This window comes from Apus apus, chromosome 4, assembly GCF_020740795.1.
Source record: "Apus apus isolate bApuApu2 chromosome 4, bApuApu2.pri.cur, whole genome shotgun sequence".
Classification (NCBI taxonomy): Eukaryota; Metazoa; Chordata; class Aves; order Apodiformes; family Apodidae; genus Apus; species Apus apus.
The window spans coordinates 72,569,180-72,593,919 of NC_067285.1; the positions used below are offsets into that span (position 1 = coordinate 72,569,180).

Consider the following 24,740-nt stretch of genomic DNA (forward strand, 5'->3'; position numbering starts at 1 on the left):
CATCATATAGGCAGGGAGGGTGTCAGCTTTCATTTGAGGAAATACTCTTCATTTTCTTAAACATTCATCAATATTAAAAAACAGAATAACCATGATATTGAGCTCCACAGGTTGTTTTTGCAAAACTGATTGAATATGAGATCACATTTTCAGATCTACACTTCTGAAGTATGCTTTTCTCTGATGATTTGCAGTCCCTCCTTACAAGGCATATTTACAGTTTGGCAGGACTTCTGTCCCACCAAAGAGGAAAAAATGTTTATTTTTCCTTGCTAATTACACTATTACCTATACCTAAAATCAGGGAAAGTGAATAGGCTGCAAATTTGACCCTAAACTATATGGGAGAGGCAGGGTGCCAAGAAGTACTGAAACACATGTAAGTTCTGTTTTCTTAGCAGGAAAAGGCAGCAATTGTGAAAGCTCAAGGATATCTACACTGGGTGGTAAAGCTGACAGCAGAAAATCAAAGAAATCTTAGCACTAAGGCAACAGTGTAACAAAAAATCTGTGTCAGCTCTCCATGGCCATGCAGATTATCACTCAGATAAGACTGTGATAGAGAGTAAGAATTCTTTCCCTGTATGGTGTTAACACTGTCTAAGCTTTAATCTGTTGTTCTTTGCCTTTCTGATCTCTTGCTTTGGAACACAAACACTAACAAGTTGACAAAAGCTGTGTTTGCACATTATAGCTACTTGCAAACTAGCATTTCAAGTTCAAGTTTAGACATATGAGCACACAAAGCAAAATGAAGTGGAAAGCTGTGATTTTAATGGGGATTAAATCTCTTTTGTTCTTTGACCTTTTGTGGCTCTCAGAGTACATCAACACTTCTGTCGCATGAGTTGCCTTATTGGCTTAGTTCATGCTGATACAGCCAAGCGAGCATTCAAGTGTGAATAAAAGTGTAGGTTTTGATGGTATTTTGCACTCTTTCTAGCAGCCACAACTATAAACACTGCCCAATGGGGTATAAACCCTGTGAATCAGACTAGGCCCCAGCTGCCATCCCAAGCACAGTGACTCCTGCAGCTGGACTGAAAGAGCCTCATACCTAAGTTGGAAAGCAACTGCTCAGGTAGCTGGCAGTGCACTGAGTCTTTGGGAACCTTAAAGTCTGCTGAGCATGTTCTCTGCAGAAAGCCAGAGAAGACAGAGCAGCCCTTGAGCAGAACTACAGCATCTCATAATACATCTTTTTCAAGTCTGACTTTTAAGAAAAAAACACACTACATTTTGAGTGTACATAATACTAATTTTTTATTTCCCCTTCCTTTTTATGCTACAAAGCCTTCCAACTAACAACTCTGTAATGGAAGTCTCCCAGTTAAAACTACAACAGGAACTGAATGACTACAATAGGAACCCTCGGCAGAAAAGAAACCCATCGCAGGAGGAATGAGCTAGCTGAGGTCTTTCACAACAATGATCAGTCAAGATGGAGACAGCAGTAATTTCTGGATTACCTTACGTGATAACAGGTCTCACATTCTTTCACACAGACTCTTAAAAAAAACCCACCAAATATGCTTCTGAGATTTCTCATCACAATCTATCTCTCACCTATGCCCTCCTCTCAAAAATGCAGTTACCTACACTCTAACTACGATACATATGAAATAAATTAAGAGAGTCTCTCCAAGAATTTATGTATCCAAGATGCAATTGCAATTCTGGATAACAGCAGTGATATCTGCCATAACAGAAATATTATATGGAAGAAAGAGCTCAAATATGAAAAAAAATGTTACTTTTTTATTTGAAGTCTAGGACAATATGTACCGGTGCTCCACATCCTTGGAGATTCCCAAGATAAAAGCAAATGGGTATGCACCAGCTGCAAAAGAGACTTGCATCATGTAGGGATCAATTGCAAAATAAAAACTGCAGGTGTGGTCATGGGAGTTTTTCATTTGAGTGATTAAGGCCTACAGGGAGGAAAGGTTAAGGCTATTACATGGAAAGAACTGGCAAGATTTAGGGGTATCCTGGGTATTCAAACTTAGAGAGCTGTCTACATATTATAGGCCAGTGACAGCCATGATGTGATCATCCATGGGATCATGAAAAGAGGTAGCAGTGGGCCTGAGCAACTTATCTAAGATAAAGAGCCTCAGATGCTTTCCTCACACAGTGAGGTTTTTTTAAAGCTAGATCTCGTCATATTTAACAGAAAAAAATCCCTTCCCTTCAGCACGATGCTTTTATAAGGCAGTTCTACCTTCTGTTTGGGTATCACCAGTTTACTGCAACTATGCCACAGCTGCTTTTAGAGTATGCTTCAGTCAGTTCTCACTTTAACATTTTGACTGCATATTTCTTTTTCAGGAGACTTGAGGTAGGAAAAAAATTAGATTACCAGAAAAGACTCTGTATGTGATATATCCATATATATCTGAAAATTAAGATGTGTGACCTGCAGTTACTTCAGAATTCCCAGAGTAAAGCAGCTCACTGGACTGCCAGGTTTTACCATCTGTCATAGTTCTCACACTTCATAAGGCTGGCTTTCACACTGTTGCTATTTCCCTTGACAGTTAATAAATTCCATCTAAATCTCAAAGTGTTTCACATAGTTAGCTGAAGAACACCTCTGATAATGTGTGCTTGTGCAGCTTAACAGATATCCATGGAATGCCATGCTAGCTTTTCCACTGAAGGAGATACAGATAATGTTCCTGAACAGTGAAGGCTGAAACCAAATGATTAAATAAAAAGAAGGCTAAAATAAATAAGAAGGCTACAGATTAAATAACTACTGCAATTGCATGAATTTTTAGAAAAAGCCACTTAATTAAAGATCTGATTCAGTTAAATAATGGCATGGGTATTTCCAATGCCATTTAGAGATAGGACAATGCATCACATCAGGGAAAAAAACATTTCTGCATTTTGTGTGTATTTCATCTTTTTTTGAAAGAACAAAATCCATGGAACTTCTGGAAAACCACCCTTAGGCATTAGAAGGTTGTCATGTGCTTGCTTTCATTTCTTTCATCAAACCATTTCACCCAACTATCTGCATCCTTGCAAATAAACAGAATACTATATATTCTTATAAACAGGGAAAAGGCCTAGACATTGCCTACAACTTTGCAACTGATTGAATAACCTTAAAATATAAAAATGTGTGGAATTCCCTTCTGGGTCCCACCAGTGGGCCACCTAGCCCAGTAGTACATCTTAGACTGTGGCTATTTGAGGTGATTACATGAGCTTGGGTGGCTCCTTTCCTCTATATCCCCCAGCATCCAGAATTGTTGTATTAGGAATGCTAGAGGATGAAACTTGCCTAATTCCTATGAAGTCCTTATATAAAACTTGCTGTCCTTGAATTTGTCTAATCCCCTTTGAATCTCCTGATGCTATCAGCTTCCACAGTCCCTCATGGCAGCAAGTTCCAGAAGTTGAATATCTGCTGTGTGAAGAACTTTATTTGCTTAAAAGAGCTACTAGTTTCCCTGGATGCTCCACACTTCTGGTATTGCAGGATTTGCTGAATAATACTTCATGCATTCACATCATCCATTATCTTCATGATTTTGTAAACTGAAGTTGCCAGTCTCTGCAGCTTTCTCTTTGTCAAACTGAAGAAATCTCTCCTTTCAAGACAGCTGTTTCACCACCTTGATCACTTCTGCTGTTCTTCACTCTACTGACTCTTAACTTCACCTCTTACTTCTTCAGGTGTGGAGACCAAGCACACACACACACAGCAACCAAGGAAGGCATTTACATGAATCTACACTGAAACCCATCTGCTGGGTTGAACCTGCTCAGTTTCATGAGGTTCTTCTAGAATTCTTCACTATTAGTCTATCATATGAATATGCAAAAGAGCTTAGTATCATTTGTATCCTTGGAAATTTCATTGTTCACAGTCTTCCTTATGTCATTGAAGATGATAAAATCAGTGCCTGCATTGTCTGTTGGAGGACCCCACTGCTTTACTATCTTTCATTCTCGGAAGCTCTAAACCTTTTGCTCACCATCTTTTATTCAGATTTCAAGCTAGAAATAAAGAATTGTTCATATATCACAGAAAATTATTTTTAATAATGTAATTTTGAAATACAATTTGTATATTTCATGAGACATAAAAGAAGATACTGCTGCACTACTTATTTTATATTTCAAATGCTTGTATTTGGATAGGTGAAGGTTTCCCAAAGAAATACAGGTGAAACAGGCTGTTAGTCTCCAAAGAAAACTTGTACATCCTGCTTATAGCCCACAGATATTTGGTTTGAGAACTTGTATGCCAAGTTCTATACCCATGTTCTATCTCAGGCAACTCTCCTTCTTGTCACTCTCCTAACATCTCCTTTTGACCTTAGGGTTCAGTTCTCTACCTTCTGAGAACAAAGATTAACCTAATTGACTTAAACTGTTTTATCAGGAAATGAGATAATTTGGTGGAATTGTAATGAATTTACACAAATGTATTTGAGATTATTTAGCCTGAAGTAAGCAGTGATGTGCAAAAATAAATAATGTTTTAAGTAAAACAAATAGAATTATTTTGTGTGGGAAAGAGAAGATTTAAAAATGTTTCAACAGCTTTGTGTTTCCCATTACTCTCTCTTGGATCATGGAAAAAATGTAAACTTTAGAGACCAAAAGTTCTTAGGCTACTTTAACTCTGTGTGAGTCTCTGTTCCAAGTAGAGGTCGGTGTCTTTCTCCTATTCCTTTACTTGTTCATGGTCTGTTATAAAGTTTACCACTCAGTGATCAATAGTTCTGTTCTGGCATCATAAATGGGTATGGCCTTTTCTGCTCAAGGTTTGTGTACTAGGCATTGTCAGAATGTCTAAAGAAGGCAGGAAATACTAACGCTGCAGTAATCAGAAGCTCCACAGCTACAGAGAATCATCTTAGTAGGAGTTACAAGTTTCATGAGTCAACAGCTAGAAAATATTTCCACAGGAGGGGCTTCATGACCTGGATTGGATTGTTTCTCCAAAGAAGCAGTTTCAAGGCCATAGTTCTTTCTAAACAGTAACTAATGATCCACATATTACATTAATACATATTACAGTTTCATTACTGCAACTTAGAGATCTGAACTGAAAATCTGATTAAGATATTATTTTATTTAGTATATCCCTGGACATTATATGACAACAGCAGCAGAGATTCAAACAATTCATTACTTGTGATAACACTTGAACTTTTATTAATAAAAGGACAAATAAGTTGACAGCAAAAATCTTTTAAGGTTATAGAGATGTGTTAGCAAGAGGAGAGTTAATCCTTTGAGAACAAAAGTTTCATCCATAATAATGTTTTGCTTAAACTTCAACTTGTGTATATTCAAAACTGGACTTACTGCTCACAAATACAATTCTACATGTAAACAGCAAATTGTATAAACAACTCCTTACTAGCCAAACTGACCATTTTATAGAAACAAGCCAAGTTATATATACATACACATGTATGTTCATGTTTGCAGACACACATGCAAAGAAGTGTTCCCAGAATTACCACTGGAAGCTTGTCCCTTCATGTGCCCTAAATCTGTATTTGCTTTTTCGAAATAATGGAATTTATCGCTTTTCTATATAGTGTATTATAAAATACACACACCCAAAAAAGAAGGAAACTGCTCTCACGGTGCTTCACAAAAGTTTTCATGTCCTCAGCTTCTGAAACACTCAAGTTTATTAGCTTCTGGCAGACTCCAGAGGAATTTTAAGGCATCTGTGCCTGTACTACTTATTTTAAGCTCAGTCTTCCAATGTTACGAAATCAGCAATCTCTCTTGACTTTCTTAGTAATTCCATTTCATGTGGTTCTGTCTTTCAGGCAGACTCAAGAATGACATAATCGTCTTTTCCCACCCCCAGCTTTTGGATTGTTGCCCTTGGTTACACCCTTCCGAGTAATGTGCAATATGAATGTCTGTCGGATCCCATATGCCCATAAATGGAAAACAGTCCGGCAAAGATTACTAAAATGCAGTTTCTTGGCTTTCTGTCGATCACCACCATAGGTAAAGTAAAGCTTCTTTGGAATTTTTCCTATTGGCTAGTATTACTTATGTTACAGTGCAGGAATGTCAGTCCAGCGTCATGCTGTTTTAAAAGGAAGTGGACTGATTTCCCAAGAAGCTTTCCTCCTGTCACTGAAGGGGGAGTAGATACCTTGAATGTAGTAGCAGCAAACTAACAAGCTCTGCAAAGTGCTTCTTCTGTATTTTTTACTGGAGCAGTTATACAAATGCACTCAAAAAGTATAGAATTCTTCACTTTTGTAAAGTAAAAAAAAACACAACAAACCTAGAACTTGGCTAGTATGTACTTATAAGCACTATCACAATCATACTTTGTATTATTAACAATACTGATTCAAGAACCAAGCTCTACAGCAACAGGATAAACACTATGGAGAAATGCATTTTCTGGAGTTTGTTATCAACATTAGAGAATCAGAAGCAATTAACAGTCCAGTCCCACTCTGCAGTCTCACAAAGCCTCTCCTGACTTCTTTCAAGACTTTTAAGAGTGTTTGTATGCATGAGAAATGTCATGTTAACATAGCACAGAAAGCAAGGCCTCCAGCTCTCCATAGCATAATGCTGAGGCCCCATTGTCAGGTGAGAGTAGGATGCAGAATGCCCTGCCCTAGACTCAAATGTAGAGTTTCAGGGAAGGAAAAATTCTTTTACCCTTGTGAAGTGTAATGTGTGCAGGAATGGCACAGCTCAGTCTGCCTTCACCATTTGCTCTGGACTCACCTGTCCCTGCAGCAGTTCTGAGAAGACAGTGTCTTTATGTGCCTGTCTGGTCCATGCTGGACAGCACAGGGAGATACACCTGTCCCCTTGTACTTTCAGTGTACAATTTACATCACTGTAAATACTGCTTCATCCTGCAGATTAGCTCCAATTGCAATTTGATCTATATGCCTCTGCCACCAAAAACAACTAGCAAAAAACACCGTTCATTTCCTAAGAACATTCATTTGCAGGATTTCCTTCCAGAAGTCCTGCTCTTTACAACAATGCTTTTCATACTTGGTCACATTTTAAAGTACTGCGTGGCACCATGGCTACTTGGATCTCTTAAATTCAGGACTACTGAGAGGCAACAGGAATTCCACATGAAACGGAGCCAGAGAATTATTTCTTTCTCTAGGCTTTGTGCACAGTGCAAGCTACAGTAATATTTTTGTTTCTGTGACAGAAATTACCTGGCTAATAAGTTAAAACATTTTAAGAATGGGATAATATTAAAATCCTACAGAATTCTTCTTTGGTGCAATTAAAAAGCCCAAGGCACTTTAAAACATGTACTCTTAAAGTAAAAGTTAAGTTATAGGAAGTTTTTACAAATGTGTCTGCCCTTTGCTGACAGAATAAAATAAAAGATTATTTAGATGGCCAAGCTCTTAAAATTTTACTAAACATCTTTAATTCTGCCTATACTGATATTTATTTCTTTTAGTAAAGCAATTACTTTTAAAAGCTCTTCTGATACCAAGAAAGAAAATCTGGTTTAGCTGCAATGAAATTTCAGTTATTTAAAACATTAAATTCACCCATCTACATTAACATTGAAATGAAACATTTTAGTTTCTCATAATAAGGAACAAAACCATTACACAAGCATTTTTAAAAATATTTTAAAATCTTATACACCCTATATTTTTTACTATACATAAAGACAAGAGTAGCTATGAAAGTATCTCATGGCAAGAAGATTATAGATATTTCTGCAGAAAGATGAAAAGAGCCTTTTCTAAACAGGTAGGTAGAAGATGTATGTTATGACAGATATATCAGTTGTTAATTTATTACTGGAACAGATGAAGTGCTTATCCAGCCTTCTCTAACAACCTTACCTGTAAGAATACTTGTCAGCTCAAATCCATACCCTGCAGTGGTCAATCTTAATGGAAAACCAGAGCCTGAACTGCTGGGTGGTGCTGAGCACACAGCACAAATGTTTTCTGTACTGACTTCGTGAACATTCACTTCCTTAGTAGGTCTGCTTTTCAAAAATATTCTAAACAAATACTGTCAAGAATGCTGCAAAAACAAAATGTGTGCACTTATTTAGCAGCATATTCACACAAGCTAAAACTGAATTTCTTTTTAAAAGTGAGTGGTAAAAAAGGACAATTCCATGAGTAATGCACAGTTAATCAATAGATAGAAAATATCCAATCATCCACCCACACATCAAAACAAGCATTGAAAATGTTGTAACACATTGTAACAAGTGTCTCATGACAAATTGTACTCCATACTGGACAGGTAAAAACTGTATTTGTCAAAGGAATTCTTATTGTTAAAGCCATGTTCTCCTCACTCTGTTTTTAAATTTCCCTCGTGTCCTGTGTGAATACCTCAGTATGTAAAAGAGCTGAATTTAGTTCTCGGATTTCCAAAGATCAAAATAAAATAAACCAAAATAAACTTTTGGAAATGTTGCTATTTTAGTATTCATGATCAAAAAGACAAATTCCTGTACTAGATATTTTTCAGCAGGTAGATGCGATGGTAGTTTTCATCAGTGTATTAAGTGCTTACAAATCTCTGTTCCCATTTAAACTTGTAATAAAAGTTTTATTGACTTGAATGAGAGAAGTAAGAGTAATCCAGCCTAATGTACTGAAAATCCTGTTGCTAATCTTCAGACAGTTTAACAGAGGGAATATTCATGGTACCTACAAATTACTGCATTATTTATTGTACCATTTGTTTATTTTTCATTTAATTTCACTGGTGACATAGAAATGACTGCACTGTGTTGAGCTGCAACTGACATTTAAATGCTTTTAAACCTGTAAGAGTTCTTATTTAAAAATAAACCTGAAACTGGAAAAAAATTAAATAAGCCTATGAATTAAATTAATTTTACTGTCAGTTTTTGCCTCATACAAAATTTTTTAAAGACTGTCAATTCGAAGCAAGACTCCTTCATTCATTCATGGGCAATACTTTGGCTCCATGTGCATTTATATAAGTAAGAAGAATTTTGGACCTCCTTTCTATTACATCAATAAGCTTTTCAATTCCTTTTCTGCCTCCTTGGCTCTCCCAGTATATTTTGTCAAGGAACAAAGACTGTAGCAACTTCTCACGTAAACGCTGGCTCCTCAGCACTGAAACTGCAGATTCAGGGAATCTGAAAAAAACCCACAAAGACATGAATTAGCTTTGCCATCACTCCAAATTGCAATCTATTCTATGAATATAGACTGCAACTCAACAAAGGAAGTCCATCCATGCCTAATCATATGCATGTTAATTTTATCTTTTACAGCAGTGGGATTGCTCACACATTTTTAGACACATCCTGTCTTGGGCCAGTGATACCTATTCCAGTAATTTAGTGTCTCATTCTCTAACTCAGAAGAAATTATTTGTTTTTATGAAATTAATAACTTAAAACTTACTCATTGATTCCTTGTAGTATTTTGAAGTCAAGATTGTCCTCATTTCTGTCAAAGAAGCCCTTATTGTCTATAAAAGCCAAATGCCTTCGGTCATGCCTTCTCTGAACTATGTGTGTCAGGTCAACAGAATCCTGATCACCGCATTTCAGCTTCAGTCCTTGCTGCACACAGGAATCCTCTTTGAGAGGTTTGAATCCACAGCAGTTTCTGTCTAATCGATTATAGATCTAAAACAAAGCACAGCAGAATGCCAAGTGAAAACAATATCAAAGCATTTGGGGCAAAGTGTCACTTTAAGATATCACTTGTTAACACAGCAAAGCAAGGACAAGTATAATTGGAGTCAGTAGTGAAATGGCATTGAAGACCTGGTCCCCATACTGGTTGTACTATTAGAAATAATTTCACAGACTGCATATTTTATCCATTTTATAGCCACAATTTGTTATGTCAGTAAAAATTCTTTGAAAGCCAGGAAAAAATACCACTGTGTAACTGGAATAATGAGATGGTGAATACAATTCCATTTTTTTCAGAAGACTGTAGGGTTTTTATACTTTCTCTGTGGCAGAACAATAGAAATAGCACAGCCTGACACACACAGAGGGTCCCCATTTTGTGGGACCTTTTAGACTAATAGCATGCAAAATAATTTAAAAGGTTAGTAAGGGCCACTGCAAACCATCAGAAGCTGCAAAATGCAAGCAATTAAGAGAGCATTTATAATCACAGAGCAGCCTCCCTGAATTGCACTGTGAAATATACTTTAATGACGTGATGGTCTAGGCTGTGTTTTCCAATGTGAACCCTCGCTTATTCACCGCACAGCACTTCACTGGAAGGAGTACAACCAGTCTGACTTCAGTGGTGTAAATGTTAAGTATGACTTAGTCGTTTATGTTCACTTTCATAAACAATGGCAAGATCGAGGCACCCCCAGAGCAAAGGATGCCATTTTAGGATAACCATCTAAGACAGGAAGGATAAATCACTCAGTGAAAATGTTTCTACCTCTGTTGTCTTAGATGAGAGTAAAACAACAACTTTGCCAAGGCTCTGAGTGCCCAGAGGCCTGAATTGCCCTAAGCACCCTCACCTGGGACCTCCACACACACCCCCTCTGCCCATAGGCCCAGGAGCCCTTATTAAGCTCAGGCTGGGCCCTTCAGCTCTCATTTGAGCCCCTCAAGGCTGCTTGTCTTGCTGTCTGCTGTTTCTGGATTCCTGCATGGGGTTCCTGCTTGTTGGCCTTGAAGCTGGCTTGCTGCTGTATCTGTGCCTGATGCTCAGAGAGCACAGGACCTGTGGCTTTTAACCGTCCTTCCTGGACTGCCTCCCCTGCCTGCCATGGGGCTGCTCCTGCCTCCAGCTCCTCTCCCTGGGGAGCAGCTTTGCTCCTGCTGACAAGTGCTTACAGAGTGCAAGTCTGACCTGGCACAACTAAGGGTTAGTGAACAGCTTAGCAAAGGTAAATAATTTTTATGTCATTGTTTATTGTATGCTGCTAACTCTTCATCCTGCTCCAAGTATAAAGGCATTCATGTTCACATAAGCCTTTAAAATTACAGCTTTATTTTTGTGACAGCCCAGTGAAATGAACTGTTAGGTCTCTTCTAAAGCAGAACTATGTTGCACGTTCAAAAGGCTTCGTACTTTTTTCATCAAATGAGAGTCTGAGACTTGTTTTGTTTTTTTCTGAATTATGTAGTACTGTTGCCACTGGTCTTGATGGCAGTGCTTGTTTTAACTGTGAAAATCCTGAGGAAAGGAATAGATTTCTCTTATTTCTTCTTTCATGAGCAGCACTCAGCACTGGCAGACACTAGGGCCCCTCTTGCTTGCAGTGTTCTGGCTCATGGGATCTCTTACTCAAATCATCCAAAGGCTTTGCCAAAAAAATGAAGCAGAGGCCTTCCAGACAGACTCCTTTTATGTATAGCCCTAATTCATCTGCACCACACTTCACTACATGGATTAAATAGACAAGGTGATCATGGTCTTATAGATGGCCTATGCATAATATTTAGCATTATTTCAGTGCTAAGACAGAGTGATGGGGCATTTTAGAACTGATGCTGCAACCTTAGTAGTTTAGCATTATTTTTTGTCATATATTTATGCACATGAAAGTTCCAAACTCCCCAAATCAAGAAAAGCCATATTACATTTAATGTCCTTATTTTACCTGAGTTCTTGCAGAAGGCAAGTGAAGGTCATCTATAAGCATTTTTCAGCCTGCTTCTATGTTTTATAGCATTGTGAAACAGAGATTAGGAACATCTATTATAGGCACCAAACCCATTTTTCTGAAGGAAGTATGTTTAATAGAGAATACTTTTCACCATTATTCTTTATTTCTGAGTAACTCATGAAGCATAGGGTGCTGCCTTGGCAATTTTTGGTTTTAGAGTATTCATGTTTTACTGCTGATAAACTTTAAAGTTAAGTCTGGGAGTACCCAGATAAAATTTTGTCTTTAAGAACCGTAAGACCCACTTACACTCATTTTCTGGTAGGCAACTGGAGATATAAATCACTTTGCTATCAGCTACTATTGTAAGAGTAATTTGTTTCTTTATTTCATGTACTGTTCAAACCTGTTGTATCTTAACTGACCTGACCTTTTGGATAATAGGAGTTCTATTATGAAGACTTTAAAATTAGACATCGACACAGAACTCATGAGAAATTTTAAACTGTTCAGTAAGACAATGGCATGAAACCATTGACTTTTACTGCACTGTTCCTTTAAGGACATTACTATGTTTAGCATCAAAATAATTCACATATAGTTTTTTTAACCATTTCTAAGAATTACTTGCTCATATAAGACTAAAGATAAGAGTCATTAGACAAGTGATGATATATTTTTAGAGAAGAATTTAATCCTCTCTTTAATGTGTATGCAAAAATATAACTTAAAAAATTGGAAATATCTGTTAATCCCAGAGCATGACTGAAAAAGACAAGGATAGACTACACATAAATCAGTTCATTATTTTTATATTTCAAGAAATGTAACTCTAAAAAGCTGAATTATATGAACAGCCAAACACAATGCATAAAATTAGAGCTTGCTGCCGTTTTAGATAAATCAGCAAGTGCCGCAGGACGCTCAGTCACCCCCACTTGTCTGGCAGGCAAGGACAATTGAAAGTAGTGCCAGATCTCAGGAAGACCAAATTGGCATCCAACAAGTTGCTTCAGTTATTATTAATACAGGGAGTGTATTAATATTCTGCTGCACAGTAGCTGTAACTGTAGCCACACATAGTGATACCACTGAACAGAGCCCTAGCTTGGTCTTATTTGGAGAGCTAATTATTATATGCAATACCTATTACTGACAGAACAGCAACCATGTCATTCATCAGTTGCTGTTCTACTATCTCCTGACTAAGTCATGTGCTAAGTTTTTAAAAAGAAGGAAAATTAGGCACTACAATTGTTATCTTGTTCCATATTTCAGCTGATCAAAACCACTTAGATCACCCCTGGTTAGAAGTTACATTTTTGATATTTCAATCATAAGAAACAACCAGAAACAATCTCAAACTGCGCAAATGCAACTCTTCCCCATTTAAAAAAAGGAAATAAGCTAAAATTACTTTTTTCTGAGTCCCTTGTGTGCTCACATGACTTTTGAGGCAGGTAGTTGCATTCAGTAAATGTTTTACCTGCAGAAGAAAATCAAAAAGTGCCATCTTGGACCACTCATGATGATGGATTTCGGTACAGCCCCACTCAGCTTTGGGAACTTTACCATTCTGCCAGCACTTCTGCTTCAATAGCTGCTGATACTTCCCCCAGGTTAATCTCACTGAAGAATGGGTATTATTATCTGTTGGACTCAGTGAGGAATCCCAGAGTATAACAGGACAGGCTTGACCATCTGAAAAAGGAAAAACAGGTCATTGGTATACTACAATACTGTCAGACCTACTTGATCATTCTTTAGACATTGCCTTTGCATCAATAATTATACCATTTCACAGATGTGGCAGGAAAACCAGCCAGGGACTAATAACCTGACATCCTTTGGTTAATGTGGTGTTATTCCACATGTAAAACCAGCCACTGCAAGAATGGAAGATGCATAGACACTACAAATGCCTCCAGTGTACAGAAGGCTTTCTCTGTTTGAAGCAAAAGATTAATTTACAAATTAATATTTTAAAATAGACTATTAAAAAGTTTATAAGTAGACTGAGTCTACAATGCCACTGGGAACCAATGATATACTTTCCCTCTGATGCCAGTCAACTGATGATTTACAAGAGGTGAAAACTTACATCAAAGTACTTTTTCTGCATAATGGGCATAGAAATACTAAGAATCCTATATTCAAAGTAGACTTATTTTGTTATCTTTAGTATTTTAGGCCTATAATATATGATTTCACAGCTCTGAAATTCTATGAGAACACTAAAGAGTGTGAGCTTAGCACCTTGACATGATGGGGGTTTTTACCCTGGCACAAATACAGGCTGGGGGGAGAATGGCTAGAGAGCAGTCCTGAGAAGAAAGATTTGGGGGTGGTAGTTGATGAGAAGCTCGACATGAGCTGCCATTGTGTGCTGGAGCCCAGACAGCCAACTGCATCCTGGGCTGCATCAAAAGAAGTGTGGCCAGCAGGGCCAGGGAGGTGATTCTGCCCCTCTACTCTGCTCTGGTGAGGCCCCGCCTGGAATACTGTGTACAGTTCTGGTGCCCTCAGCACAGAAAAGGCATGGAGCTGTGGGAGAGAAAGGCCACAATGATAATCAAAGAGCTGGAGCGCCTCTGCTATAAAGACAGGCTGAGAGAGTTGGGTCTGTTCAGCCTGGAGAAGAGAAGGCTCCAGGGAGACCTTATAGTGGCCTTCCAGCACCTGAAGGGGCTGCAGGAAAGCTGGGAAGGAGCTTTTCACCAGAGAGGGCAGTGATAGGACAAGGGGTAATGGAGAAAGAGGGTAGAGTTAGGTTAGACATCAGGAAGAAATTCTTCACCATGAGGGTAGTAAGGTGCTGGAATAGGTTGCCCAGGGAGGTTGTAGATGTCCCCTTCTTGGCGGTGTTTATGGTTTAAGGTTGGATGAGTCTTTGTGCAGCCTGGTCTGGTGCAAGGTGTCCCTGCTTATTGCAGGGAGGTTGGAACCTGATGATCTTTAAGGTCCCTTCCAACCTTAACCATTCTATGATAACATGAGATCTGTTTCATATAGTCGCTATTTTGGCCTAATTCTTCTGTGTTCTGTTGTTCCCTGAAACTAAGTCAAGAGGCTTAGCTTTGGTAAATTCAACCGTTCAGGGTTCTTAGTGGAAAGAAACCTTGATAAAGAATTTAAAACGAGCTTTCACAGTATAAGAACTGGTAAATACATTGTGCCCAATATCAAGTAACAGGCATATCTATTGTATTAGTAAAGTGGAACTCTGCTGATCATTGCTGATGCAATGCTGCTGCTGCCTTAAACTGCCGAAGACTCAGGACTGACTGGCTTGCACATGCATTAAAACAGAGAAATCCTTTATATTTTTGGGTGTAGAGAGAAGACTATGTGTGCCCTCAGTTTCTTTTAAAAACCTCTCCACACTGCGGGGGGGAGGTCTAGGAAGCATCATGACTTTTGGTAGCCTCTGTGATGGCATTGGCTCGTGACAGATGTCTTGGTACAGAGAAGAGGAATCATTTAACTGCAAAGCTGCTATTTCCTAAATAGCAAGTGTTGGAACATGTATATATATAAATTTTAAAGTTTTATACATCTTGACGGTCAATGAGCTTAAAGTCCGCACTATTTATTACGTAGTTAAATTCAGCCTAAACTGTCTGTCTTCCACGTGCCCAAATTGTCAGGGATGCATCTGAAAAGAGTCTTCCAGAAATTTGCAAGAAGGCAATGAAATCCATGGCACCTACTCCACTGGCAATGCAGACAGAGAATAGGGCACAGAAGACCAGGATCAGTGCCAAAGGCAAGGTAAAAGCTGCGAACTTGAATGCTCCATCTGTAAGCAGCAAGAGCTGTTAAAAACAGATCTTCATACAGCTGAATTGAAAAGCAACTTGTTCAAAGGATGCCAATTGATCTAAAACAACAGGTAATAAATCATCTTTGCTCATACTTAGCAGTGAATCATATGTGAAGATCGATTGTGTGTTTGCCATGACAGCATGATAGGCCCCATGTGCAATCAACCCCAAGAAAAAACTCCTCTCCAAAACCAGAATGTACTTGATCTTCTCTACCATGGCTTGCACATACAAGCTAGTCCCTAAACCAACCCAATGTGCATCTCCACCACCTCTTTAACTTCCCTCCCAGTTGCCCAGTGTTTCCTTAGGACTACAGAAAGTGTCCTCCCATTAACAACATCAATATCTCACTTTCACTAGGATCAGCACTACCTTTATCAGCTCCATGCTCCACACTTTCCTCTGTTGGAAAAACAGTCCTGAGCACTCCTGAAAATCAAGGTTATCTTCTACTGAGGTGCCTGAATAAGTACTTGGAAATTTAACTGGGGAAATCCTAGCTACTTCCCCATCTCTCATGCTCTGGCTCCATCACCTACATTGTAGATTACTTTACCAAGTCAGGTCAGCTATCAGCTAAGCTTCTTTTCCAGGCCAGGTGGAGAAAGTCTGTATAAGCATTGGGAATTTTCAACAAAGGGCAGCTTTCTTCAGGACTCAGTCTGATCTATTATTTTTATACCTCTAATAACAGCTTATGTAATGAATGTTTTTATTAATTCTTCCAGAAACCAAATACATAAACAGTCTTCTAACGAAACAAACATCTCCTGTCTACCCAAAAGAGACATGATAAACAATAGTAATATAAATACTTGAAAAATATTATCTTGCAAGTTTCCATTAAGATATAAAAAACACTTTTAAAAGACCAAGACTAAATACAGGAAATGTTTGCATTTCAGAGGAAATGGGAGCAGAAAAGAAGAGCCAAAATAAAATCTTTCAACCCTGTAATATAAATTGAATTACAGGAATATTAAACAGCAGCTTCAGTAAGAAGCAGTGACTCAAATTTTTGACACATGCAGGAAAAACATGAAGAGACTGAATTAAAGCAGATAAGGGGCCTGATTCATTGCTAGATGAATTGGCATGACCCCACTGAAATCAGTGGCACTTTTCTGATTCAAACCTCATAAGGGTAGGGCTGAATCTAACTGAATGTTGAAAAGCAAGTCTTGGCTAAGAATCAAATCTTCCAGTTTCATACAGCCAAAACTGAGGAGGTTGAGCACACCAGAATAAGTCCAGCAAGTTCTGCATGCACTTCTAATCAGCTTTATATACTAACACAAAGGGCTACTACTTTTCTTTTGCTGCAGCTGCATTGCACTGAATCTTGTCCAGAGCTTACTTTTTTCAGCTGCCATTTTTAATCAATATACCTGCTTGACTATCTGAGGATTATCTGCAATATTATATGGGAAAGATTTTTTTTAAACTCATGTTGGAACCAGCTTCCTAGCAATTGATATAGATTTTTTTTAAACATCAAAATATTTCTAAAAATCTCTTAGGCCCTTAGGAGCTACTGCCTCAGGATATCCTAATTTTAATAAACTAGCACAGGTGAAACCTCAGGCTGCTGAGTCTAGACTACCTAAAGGCATTCAAACTGCTTCATGTGTAGTTAGATAATTTATCACTGCATGCCTTCTTCAACACAGGCATCAACTTAGATATCCATGCATCACATCACTTTGGAAATAGTGTCTATTCTTCTTAACCACAAAGATACTCTTGCAAATACTTGCAAGGATATTCTCCCATCTTGTGCTCTAACTTGTATCTACAGCAATTTTTATTACTTCCTCAAAATAAAATATTTTCCAATAAATGTCACTAAAAAGATCAAATATTTCACTTAAAGCCCTTTCTCAGATTCCCTGTTGTTACTGTAAAGCAGTATAGTTTAACACTGTCACATTTGAAAAACAGTTTAGTTGCCCACATATGAGCAGGAAAAGGTAATGTAGTGTGGAAAGTTGACAGGGACTGACATACAGAATATTACTTGAATTTGAGAGTTTAAGTTCTGAGGGAACCTTTAGGGGATAGAAACAGAGAGAAGTTGGTCCACTTTTCTTTCTTCCCTCTGCACCTTATTTGCACTGTTTCTGTCCTGTGCTCATATGGATGTTGAAATTAAGGAATGCATAAAATGTGCATCGGTTTCTCTCTAGATTATGGACTGTGTAATTGCTTAGAAATGTACTTCTCTACCCAGCAAAACATTGGAAATACGCCCTCTGGTAACCCTTTGAGAGGTACAACACTATGGTGTAAGTTGTTTGGATTGACAGACAAAACAGGTCAGATAAATTGAAGCCTTTTAAAGCATCCTGAATGCATAAGGCAGCATTTGCCCTGACATTAGTGATTCATAACATCTTTGCCTGCTTTTGCATAACTTTTGGTGGGATGGCAAGGACAGATTGATAGTGCAGGATATAACATGGAAAAACCTGTGGTTCCATTTATCATCATGTAGAGGCCAGTAAAACAAAATGACAAGTATGACCAGTGGAGCTATCTATCACATGTCATTCTTTTATTTGCACTAAGCCAACCATGAAAGGTGTTATTTAAAGGAAGAGTTTTTTGCATGTTGGAGTAGGAGGGGGTGGAGAAGTGGTTCTGGATAGATAGTATTTATCTATTTTTAGCTAAAAAGAATTTTAGCTAAAAAAAAGCTCAACTGAATTGAGTACACTTGGGCTTATTCTTCTCAACACAGGACAAAACATTTAGCCAAACTTATGATATCAGAAAACAAGGGGGAAGAGGGTGGTTGTCAGCATGCAGCAGTTCAGGCCCTCAGCCAGTGGTGCAATGAAAGCACATAGCAATAGCTGTGTATTTTGTACCAAAAGCTGAGTAAAGAACTCAGCTGTGTTGCTATGAGCCAAGGAGCCAGAGTCCTATTTCTACAGCTGTCAGCTGCAACACAGGACCAAGCTTGCTCCAGTCCATGCTACTCCAGTTGTAGCTCAAGTCCTAACATGCACTGCGATCATCCTACCCTGCAAATGCTGTTGCTGAGCTGGAAGCAATGTGTGCAGTTATTTTACTTAGCTTTTATGCAAATTAATTAAGGTAGGACTGTAACACTAGGCGAGGTCACTTATGTCTTGTCTGTTTCTCAAGGTGATCAAATAATGAAGATTCTCAGTCCTGTGGTATTAATGTGACCATCCCAAAACTCGGACACACCAGGGTCAGCCTCCATTTTCTCCACAACAGACAAAGTTTTATGAGTATTTGGGTTTTTTACAGGTTTATCCTTCTTTGTTTATAGACGTTTTAGAGCTCTCAACATTTTTCATACCTTGTAGGTAGCAATGGGAGTAATAAATGAGTGCTTGCCTATGCCTAGAATCATGCTATTTTAGTTCCGTAACACTGAAATCAAAAGGGCTTTGCTCACCCGTACTCCCTAGGCTTTTTGTTTGAACAATTAATCACAGAATGAGAGAAATAGTTATCATAACTGGTTCTTCCATCCAGGATGGAAAAATAAGATAAACCATTTTAAAAAGTCTCAGCTTAAAGAGTTTACAGTTAACCAGGAAAGGTATGGGCAGCAGATAGAGGACTTGCAGATAGTATTTTTCTAGACTTCAAAAAATGAATGTATCAGTGGAGGATTTGTGGGAGTAGAGGAAACAGAACCTATACAGGGATTTACTAAGCAGTTCTTTGAAACAGCTTTTGACAACATGAATGACAGTTTTGAAAAGCCCATTTTTTTAAGATTTGAATGCTACATCAAACATGTCTGGTTGCATCATGTCACAACTGAGACAAGCTAAAGGGATGTGTCGCAGAGAGAGAGATGTAAGCCCAGAAATTGTGTACATTTATACATACATGTCCAGTCTCTAATCCTGCATTGCTTTCTTTGCCATATGAATAACCCTGATTCACACAAGTTGCCCTGTAAAAAAACTTTACAGTGCCTAGCTAATATTAACTTAAATACACATGGGTTATAGAAATTAACTCGCTAATTGTTAATGTTTTTAAGAATATTACATTTTTGCTCATTTTCTCAACACAGATGTTTTCCAGATTATGCCGAACACAAACATGTAAATAGTAATGAGCTCAAGCAGATATTAGGCATCTGAGCTCCAGCATATTTCAGAGCCAAAGAAATGGAGAGAGAAAAGGTAAAGTAACTGTTCCAAATGCTCTGTTCACCCTTTAGCTGGAAAAAATGAAGGGAGACCAAAATAATGTTATTTCTCTTCACATCACCTAGCAACACTCTTCTTGCTAGAGGAACGTGGCCAGTTATGAGGAAATGAAAAAGAGGGCAGAATGACATTTTCTGTCCCAGGCAGCGCAAAATACACTTTAAGGTGACAGACACTGAGCAACACAATGCACAATTAGCCTAATAGCAATTTTCAGAGGCTTGCAGTCCATCATCTCCACAGCCACACTGAGCAGGATTCTTCCAACCAAACTACCTTAATGCCTTATGACAGCTCTATAGCAATAAATCTTGATCCTAAAAATAATGTAGGCATAATGTATCTTCCATGCTCTGCAAATACGAATATTATTCAGAAGCCTCCAAACAGTTGTTCCTCGAGATTCATTCATATTGTTTTACAGGGTGCCAAAAGGAAAGTTTATGAAGCAGGAAGAAATCTGAGAACACTGGGTCCTCTTCCTGCTATCAGACTTTAGAAAGTCATTCTTGCATTACTTTTGTTTCTTTGAAAACAGTCTGATATAAAAATATTCTGTATAAGCTAATTTCAGCAGCAAGAAAGGAACAGTAAAAACATAGCTAGCCACTTCAGCAATGATTCATTAAAATGCAACGTAGTCCTTTAGGATTGTGATTTGTGACTGTACAAAAATAGCAGTTAGGCTGAAAACATCTTAAACAAGATAGCAGTGTTAGAAGTAGACTTACTTTTAACTTGTGTCTGTAACCTATCTTCAATTTCACTAAAGAATAAAAATCCATTTGTCATTGTAATCCTCATACTAATCATGTAAGAGAATTATGTATTTATGGTGCATATTTATTTGCATAATATACAGATGTCTAATGAATCTCAAAATGCACAGTAGGATTCACTGAAATGTAGTGGGTTGGTTGTTGTGTTGGGTTTTTTTTATTACCAGGGAAGAGGAAAACACTTTTTAAAAAAAAAAATTAAGTTCCCAGAGACATTAGTCCTTGATAGCAGCATCAAGCTTCTGCAGGAAATTCCCCTGCCTCTCTGAGTAGGTTATCTGACTAAATACAAAACTCCTTTCCTACCATCTGTCTGAGAGCTGAATTCTTGTGCTCATTTTCAACAACATTTTATTCAAGTCAAATTGAAAAGGTGAGAAAACATTTTTAAAAAATCAGAAATAGCCATCAAATCACAGGGTATTCTGGAATTTCTCTCACCAGTTTCACTTCAGGCAGTCTGTACAACATCATGCACTCTGTGGTGACTCTTTTTCTCATTCCAGATTCTTATGGAAGAGAAATTGTTATGCCTCTTGGCAGCTCACTGGTATTTGATCTAAACTTTGGGGCACTGCTCCCTTCAAACAGGGTAATTGCACTGCAGAAATTGCACAGATACCAGCTTTACTTCCCTGTCATGATGGTGTTAGTTCTCAGGCTCACCGGAGCTGAAGGTGGCTGCTGCCCTGTGGTTAACAGGGGCGGGAGAAGGAAACCTCAGTACCCCGCCTGCAAGCTGAAAACCAAAGGAATGTGTTACCTTGGAAGAAGTCCAATCTCCTGCTTACAGAAGGTAAGCTCCTGTTCAGCCCCAAGATCCTATCCAAATGAAAGGCAAACACCTCGCTCATGTCGAAAGGTCTTTTGATGATGCCACAGTGCCGCTGGTTACAAGCAGTTCCTGTGGTGCTGGGACCCCCTGCAAATACCACCAGGAATGCTTTGTGAGAAGGTACCTCTTGGATGCTCGCTATCTGAGAATCTGCCAGCATGCGCATGTTTAGGATGTCATCTTTGCTCAGCCAAGAGGGAGAGCTCTCACTGTAGATCCTGATGTTGCTTTCCTCAGACTGGGGCTGTGCCTTTATAGGTCCAGAAATCCCTTCAGTTCTCTGGTGAGCCATTTCTCTGATTGTCATTCCTTTATGCCTGTCTTCATCCAGTTGGTGCTTTCTTGTCTCCAGAGCTATTGCTGCTCTCATTGCACCTGTGACACGTGTAGCTGGCCCCAGCTGCTGGGCAAAGGTTTCTGCCCGATCCATAAAAGCAGCTTTTGGAAAGTGCTGCCCATAGAACAAAGGAGTTGCATGTTTCTTCCTGCGCTTTGGCTTCACGGTGCCTCTGATATTGGCAGGCTTGCTGCGCTTGGACCGCAGGGTGATATAAACTACATTGGGTGGCGGCAAGGTCCCATTGCTACCAAGCTGGGGTTCCTGGAATTTGGGTGGTGACAGGGTGCCATCCAGTGGGATGCCCAAAAAAGGAGTTTGGGCTGCATCTTGGAGACTTCTGGAACCGATCTTTTGGTGTCCTCCTTTGTGCTGGGGTAAAACATAACCCACTTGACTGACAAGGAACCCTAGGTAGATCACACATGCGGTGCCCACTAGCAGATTCCTCCTTGTCCTTGGGCGCCTGCAAGTCCGGAACCTTAGCACCCGTGGTGGGCACAGGCAGCAAATAAACAAGTTTTTTATTTTACTTGGTTGATCAAAGGTGGTCATTTCTCTAGTGAATCCACATGATGAAAACAGCATAAAGTCTTCTGTACTTTCCAGTAGGGATGATGATGCATGATTTCCCTTTCTCTATTTCTCTTTTCCCAAATAGCTTCCAGCATGAGTGATGGACAGAGGCTACTGATATGCCTGGGAATGTGTTTAGTACTAAAGGTGCTGACACTCCACCTTCTCAAGCTGTTAAATTATCAGCCACCACAGAGGAAGTGACTGGCTTCAGAGAATGAATGGAGCCAGCTACATAAGCAAAGTTTACTGACTTTTAGTCTAAAATATCTGAAGTAGCTCCTTTGCAAACTGCAAAAAAGAAGAGTAGTAGTATTTCATTTCATTACTTGTGTATGACATGTGGTTTTATATTTTTAAGAGACAAGTTCCAGAAGAGATGGTATGTATCTAGAAATTTGTCAGGATACATTTTTCACTTTCTCATTACACTATAAATTAAACACCAAAGTAATGAAATACAGGCTCAATTTGCAATCTCAGCTAACTGCATTCCAGCATTAGAAGAAAAGCTTGTCAAACCCAGATTATATTTTTCTTATGAGACAATGTTATAATCTCATGTTATAGAAATACTGTAAATGATACAGATTAAGCACCAGTAACTTTAGCAGTTAAAATATGCACATATTCACCAACAGAAAAATACAATAGCAATGCCAGATTTCCCTAGTTGAATATGAATATAGTTCACACTCATAAACATACATTAAATATGAAAGTTAGTTCTTGTCACCCTTGTGAGGCCATAAATAAGATCTATCTATACTTTTTCAAATAAAATTACAGTGGCTTATATATTCTTTTAAAAAGAAATAAAGACAGAATAAGTGCATGTTGTGTGTGTATATACATATTTTGCTATAAAAATAGAAAATCTCTTACCTATTCAGCTTGACACATCCTTCATTCTGGTAAACTCCTTAGCTTAGTAAGAGCAACTTAATAAAAGCTGACATTCTCAAAGTATTCTAATACAGAGTTTTTAAGTATGGTTCACATTTGGGTATTTCATTGCAAGCTAAATACTCTTTGGTAGCTAACTGTACTGAGAGGTGGTTTGCATATGAACTGCTATAAACTTACATGAACTTCACGTTATTAAAAAAAAGCAACACACCCAGCAACTTCTATTTTAAATTCTGTAATGAAAAGTCCTGTAAAGTCTGTGCCTTCCAAAAGTGCATTCCATCCATTTCTAACTCCTGAGGGCCCTCTAGTGCACTGCATGCAAATGCACTGAAGACATTCCCATTTTTCATTTTTTAAAAATTAAAAATAAAATGTCCCTCTGAATTTTAGAACACTTGGGAATCATATGATCTTGTGCTGGGAAATGAAAAACAGTAGTTTAAAAAATGCTATTAATATGCTATTAAGCAGCTCAGGAGTCTTTTCTATTTCTGCTTTCCTTACTGAGTCACAGCATAGTCACCATACAGATGGAAAAATCGACACAGAGAAGGTTAAGGGCTTGCACGGTGCTAACAGTGAGACACTGGCAAAGCTCTGACTTCTGACTCCTCACTTAGTCTAAGTGTAAAATATTAAAATGTTTACTGTAATTTATCAATCTTAATGGAAATATCTTCTCTATAATTAATAGAAAGGGGAATGGTTAAGAAATTGGTTGTACATGGGTCCAATCTGAATGTATAAACTTTGTGAGTGGATTTTTTCACTTGCCATCACTTTATTTTTTTTCTGAATGTGTACTGTTGCGTTAAGATTTCAGGATCTGTGCCTGTTACCAGAAGAGCCTTCATATCACCTGCATTTTCCAAATCTGGTAATAGGAATTCTGAAAAATCTCTCTGCACACTCAAGTTTGGTGGCTTTTTTGTTTGGTTGGTTGGTTTTTAGTTCAAATTTGACTGAATGGACATATCCCAAAGAAGATGATTTCAAAAAGCTCCAGGCAAGTGTACCAATGAAGTCAGTAAAGATGTGGTTACCAGTGCTTAACCTTTTTTTTACTTTAAAGAAGTTGCCAGAGATGGACATTATTAGATCAGTCTTAGGTGCTTGAGGGCCCCTCTGAAAGATGAAGGGTCATTAGTGAGAGATACCAGCTTTGCAGCCCATTTGACCAACAGACATGACACACAGCTCACAATGAGAACAGCCTCCTATATCCTATTAAATGGTATAAAGTGAGTGCAAACTATCAGAAAAGTTATATGGGTAAATAAAGGTAACTGGATATTGCAGCCTAAGAGCAGAATTTCACCCATAGCACATATTTACACATACATAAGAAAAAAAGAAAAAGAAATGCCTAAGACAGGCTCACCCCTTTAAGGATAAATAATGTGAACTGATCTTTTAATTACACCTTCTGGATTCTGTTTTGACTTATCACCAGGTTTTGATAGCAAATAATGCAGCATGAAGGTTTTATTCCACTATATTTTTTCCAAATATCTTAGAATTATTTGGGGGGGGGGGGTTACCTTGTTTTGCTAATGGCACAGCATTACTTGAGTTGGAAATGAACCACACTGCAGCAGTTGTTTTTGAATGTCCAGTTCTTGGATATAGACAGCACTGTTACCTGCCCTTTACAATCAATCAGTGCCAAAA

The 24,740-nt window shown here is 38.4% G+C and overlaps 1 protein-coding gene across 1 annotated transcript; it reads right to left on the reverse strand.

The window, feature by feature from the left end:
- Positions 1-4,776: 4,776 nt before the first annotated feature.
- GASK1B (golgi associated kinase 1B) lies at positions 4,777-23,133 on the reverse strand. The gene is made up of 5 exons (XM_051619676.1): positions 23,043-23,133; positions 21,173-22,448; positions 13,088-13,302; positions 9,411-9,637; positions 4,777-9,139 (listed from the first exon to the last, which is right to left on the reverse strand). Exons 2-5 carry the CDS (start codon positions 22,167-22,169, stop codon positions 8,932-8,934), a joined length of 1,647 nt encoding a protein of 548 aa, XP_051475636.1. The 5' UTR covers positions 22,170-22,448; positions 23,043-23,133; the 3' UTR covers positions 4,777-8,931.
- Positions 23,134-24,740: the final 1,607 nt, after the last annotated feature.